The sequence below is a fragment of the Agrilus planipennis genome, unplaced genomic scaffold, assembly GCF_000699045.2.
Source record: "Agrilus planipennis isolate EAB-ADULT unplaced genomic scaffold, Apla_2.0 scaffold42, whole genome shotgun sequence".
NCBI lineage: Eukaryota > Metazoa > Arthropoda > Insecta > Coleoptera > Buprestidae > Agrilus > Agrilus planipennis.
Window position 1 is genome coordinate 1,489,559 of NW_020438888.1, and position 5,426 is coordinate 1,494,984.

The 5,426-nt window shown below is 31.6% G+C and overlaps 1 protein-coding gene across 1 annotated transcript in view; it reads left to right on the forward strand.

The window, feature by feature from the left end:
* Positions 1–5,426, forward strand: part of LOC108744882 (synapsin) — an 84,533-nt gene that overhangs the window by 39,616 nt on the left and 39,491 nt on the right. Inside the window, exons 5-6 of the mRNA XM_018480839.2 lie at positions 3,178–3,288; positions 4,916–5,020. Of these exons, the coding sequence (XP_018336341.1) occupies positions 3,178–3,288; positions 4,916–5,020 (216 nt within the window). The remainder of the gene's footprint in view (positions 1–3,177; positions 3,289–4,915; positions 5,021–5,426) is intronic.

The window sequence follows — 5,426 nt, forward strand, 5'->3', positions numbered from 1 at the left end:
CGTGCTGTCAAACCTACACTAGCAAGGAGATCGGGCTGAAACTATAGCTACAAGCTATCCAAGGATGGTACTATAGAATGTCACCTCAAGGTAGGCCTAGTGGCGTCATTTCTTGGTCAGGCCGGAAACTTATCAATCCACCCTCGTATATGGATCATAAAAGAAAAATAACAAAATGAACTCTAAATAAGAATTGATATCTTTTCTTATTGCACAGATTAATCTTAAGAAAATCTTTGGTAACAATTTATCACAATTTTTCTCTTTTATTTGTAACTGCCAGACATACTTTATCTTGGAACTTAAAATACTTCAAAATTCTTGTTGTTCAGAGTTGCTATAATCGTTTTATTTAAATATACAAACTTCGTTGCCAAAAAAGTTCGTGAAGGATTTTATCTCTGATATTATCGAATTCGGGTAATCCATCGAACTCGAAAAAGTATGTAAATCAGCACGTTAGCATAACATACTTTTTCCTTTTGACATTAAAAATCTATCGTAGGATAAACAGGACTTGTTTAGTTTCCGAGTAAGCACTGAATACAAATTGTACTTTTTAAAAGTTATACTGTATATATACCGTAAAATCAATTTGGGACAATTAATCCCGACAGCTTTTCATTAAGTAAGCAATAAGCTATAAGCAAAGAAAATCATAGAATTCGACACGGTTATTAAGAACGAATGCCGCAGGTAACAATCGATAGCGGCGGCACTTCTGTGCAAAAACCAAGCATCGCACCGCAAAAGACGAAAAGAACTACCGAGAAGTTCCCGGAAATATTTAGGAACGTTCCATGACAATATATAAACAAATGGCCATATTCTGACGGAACATACTAGTCAATAAAAAGTTGTTGACGTCTAATGTGTAATGGGGCACTCAGGCACCAGAAAAAAATTGGAGTTTTACTACCTGGCAGAGCTGAGCAGAGCTTAAGTGCTTAAAAATGTCCTTTCAGGATTTAGAAGCATTGTTATTCAAGCATTTTGCTAATTCATAAAGCTTTAAGCTCTTTTAATGTCATTGAAGCACCTTCAAATTGCTTTTGAGGTAATTGGTAATTTGAATTCGTTCAATTTTTAAAATGTAATTGGAGCTTCAAAGTCTAAAGCACTTTAAGCAAGGGTTTTGACATTGACGTTTTGAGCACTTTTGGTGCTTTGATTGGCTCTGCTACCTATGCGCTTGAACCAGATTCGTCAAATTCCAAAATTGGAAAAGATCATATAAGTACAATATTTTAAGCCCAATAGACAACTTTAATACTGTTGAAATCATCAATCAAAAAATAAAAACATAACAATACGTTTAAGATTAATTCAAGTCAACATCGTCAAAAAAAAAACAAAATTGAAGAAATAGTGTGAAAAACTGTTTTCATTTGACATGAACATTTAACCTATAAGTACGCAATCTAAAATATTATTAATTTTCATATTACATATGCATATGTACCAGTTGTGCCTATAGCTTATTCAGTATAAATAAGTGAATATTAATTAACTTACCTTATATTTTGTCACTTTCTCGATCATTCGGCACTCGAAACTTAATTTCTTTGTTAATAAACTACCACTGTAGCACTGCATATTACAATGGCAGGACATGATGCGCGCACGCGCCTCTGACTTATTTAACAAAGTACAGGTGACGGCGATGAGAATGACTGCTTTATTACTGTAAGAAGAACCGAGACTATTAGTAAATATTCCCATATTTTACATTAAGAAATCGCTGATTAAACCGTTACAAAATCAGTAGGAGATTTTCTCAGTTAGGTACTCATATAATTAGTGACAAAACAATGATTTTGTTCACTTTTATAGCAGTTTATTTCAGCGGTTCCTGACTGTAAAACAAGGAAATATTTATTTGCTAATTTTCACTAACATGTGGATATTTTGAATTTTATCGATAGAAATCATAATAGCTAAACGCCTAAAACAAAGTTTTTAACTGTAATAATAATAATGACTGAAAATATTACACAATTGTGATTCAAGTTAAAAAACTCGAAAACGGCTAAGTCGATTTCAGCTAAACATCCCCAAAGTTTTTGATTTAAACCAGTCATTAGAATTTTAGTTGAATGCATTAATGATTAATGTCAAAGGTTTTTGAATACCCAGACAACTGTTTCGCAAAATGCAATGTTTAAACAAAACTTCACAGATAACATATTTATTTATTTACGTACAACTCATTCCATTTAATTACACTTAAAAAAAGATTTTCATTTTGATTGACGTTCGGTCAACTCGTACTCCTTATCCTGAAAATTAATATATGTTACGTATACATGTAGGGAAGCTACTGTAGCTTCTGTGGACCACAAAAAATACGACAGAATTATTCGGGATTACAGAAATTGAAATACATGAGAAGAAAATTACATCAATAAGAAGTGTTTATTATCCTTCACTATGCTTAGTATCTGTACCTATAGAAATATTTAAAGAAATAACTTTTTTTTTAAAAATAATTATGTAGACAGACTTCGACAATTTATTAAATAGTGAAGAGGGATGAACAGAAGAAAGTTGCCTATACAATAATTTTCAATTGAAGGTTTTCGTTTTACGGTTCTAAATACGTGTGTATGTTGGATAATTACCTGTATGGACAGGACAAGCCATCTAGTGAGTACGGCGGATGCTATGCGTCGAAGCCCCACAATTAAGGGGGTTGCAACATGTTCAACAACCAAAATAATGTACAATTGTACTCTTGTATATAAAAAAACATGACAATCGTTGTCAATATGAAGTCTTGCATGTTCGGTCTTGGTTTTGTTCGTTCGGTCTTGGTTTTAGTTTTGGTCTTGTTCGTTCGGTCTTGGTCTTGGTCTTACTAGTATAAAGGTAGTCTTGGTCTGCAAGAGAAAGACTGACTTTATTCATCACTGCTTTGTAAAGAAGGCTAGCCCTGTGTATGAAACATACTAAAAACATTTTAACAAATTGCATAGAATCATAGAATTTTGTATTTGAGTTGAACAAGAACATAAAACAATAGTTCATCCCTTATTTTGTTCCAACATACGATATAATTCTGGCAGTATTTTGGCTAACTACATACAATTAGTTGTATGTGTATAAGTGGGGCATAAAACAGTAGCAGTCAATATGGCGCTAACAGTTTCTATATGTCTGCATTTGTTTCGTTTCTAGGTCAGACAAAACCTGAAGGACGCCGGTGAAGACAATAAAAACGTATTGCTCGCCCTCAAGTTTGGCGGAGTGCCGAGCATTAACAGCCTGAATTCTATCTACAACTTTCAAGTAAGAACATCCCCTTTTTTTTTCGACTTTTCTATTGAATTGTTTCCACCTTTACATGATGAAAATCCATATTTAAAATTTTTATTTCGTAACATATCAAAACAGTCAGGAGTTTATTAGCTAACTTGTGCCTTGCCCTAAAAATTATGTTGGACAAACCGATAGGTATTTTAAAAAACGCCTGATACAGCATAAAATGGTTATTGAAAGAACAAAACTGATTCAACCTTTGCTAATCATGCTACTTACGAAGAACATTGTTTTAACAATAGTTTAGAACTTTGCTTTTACCATAATACCAATTAATTTACAATATCCACTGTGAATCTGTGAGTAAAGATTAGGACTTTGATAAAAAACTATCATTTTTACATTTTAAAAGTTAGTACGCATTGTTTAATAATAAAATTAAATTGAAATATCAAATTATGTTACTTAGTTAAATGATTAAGTACTTTTATTAATATTCTATACGCATAATTCTTGTATATTCTACAAGAATTTGTAAGTCTAATGTTTTTTAAGTGCTAAGGAGCGCAATTTGAAATAAAAGTACCAGCAACTCTTTCACAACAATTTCGTGAAATTCATTACCTAACAGAATGCAACATTTTAAAAAAATACTGGTGTTAAACTGTGCACTTTAGCACTTTACAAGCAAAAACGTACTAATTTTAAAGCTTGCAGCTCATATTTATGTGCATTTTGCTATTCCGTTTTTTTATGATTAGGCAATTTTATTTAGCACATTAATCAAAAACAATATTAAAATAATGAAACATATGTACCAATCTATAAAAAAAAATACTTACCTTTTTACCTCGAATAGGAGTGGTACCTATGAATGAAGAAGAACAGTTACTTACATCCAAAACGTCATTCTACACATTTAAACAATCGATTTCGTCATCAGAAACAATTAATAATAGTTATCATCCACGATAATTATTAATATGTATTTACTTACCAAAAAATAATGTAGAATTTTGTTATTACATTTTTAAAATAATGTTAAAAATTTAATTGTTTATTGATAAAATCTCATAAATACTGTAACAAAACAGAAGACATCAGATAATAAAGCAATAAAAACCTTAACAACAATANTTATATATGTAAGTAGGTATCTACAGTATTTCCTTGTCATGTAATATAAAATAATTAACAACTATTACACTGACTGAGTTACACATGAAAATCTTCTTTTTGTAAAGATTTAACGAAAATCATATGTATGCATAGCTTAATACTTTCATATTCCCATATTTAATCTAAAGTAGTTATATTAATATGAAAATTCATTTTCAATTTTCCAACCACTACAAACCACATCAGGTTAATGAGGAAAAATTTTTGATTTTTGTTGCTGTTGTCACACACCCGCCGGGAATCGAACCCAGGCAGGCGTATGGAAACAGCGACAAAAATTTTTCCTCATCAACCCGAGGTAGTTTGTAGTGGACAGAAAATTGAAAATGAATTTTCACATTAATATTTCATATTAACCACTATTAATAATTAAAAATGTCATAAAGTAATTATGTTATGCACTATAGCTGATCGTGAATAATAAAATTGTGTACCTTATTAATATTAAATTCACTAACATAAAATCTGTGATAAATAGGATAAGCCGTGGGTCTTCGGCCATTTACTACAGTTGCAGAGAAGACTTGGAAAAGACGCTTTTCCTTTAATAGACCAGACCTTTTATCCAGATCATAAAGAAATGGTAAGTCTCTCTTTAACTATTAATATATGATCTGATAGATAAGGCACCATATGTAACAAATCTTTGAGAAATTCTAAGGAATGTTAGATATTCAATCAAACAGGGTTAGGGTTGCCATCCGTCCGGGTTTCCCCGGATTTGTCCTAGTTTAGAGGCCATCCGGGGAGCGTCCGGGGGGGCTTCATTTGTAGTCCTGGTTTAAAAATTTAAAGTCTTGGGCCGCCCGCGGCACACAAAAAAAATCTAACTGATTATTAAAACAATTTGTAACAAACTGTAATAAGATTCTGTTTTGTTAGGTACCTTGAAAATGATGATAAAGAATGACTAAATTTAATTTTAAGGTCCGAAAATAAATAAAAGGGTGATTTATGACATATTCAACTGTTTTTTGTTACACTGACTA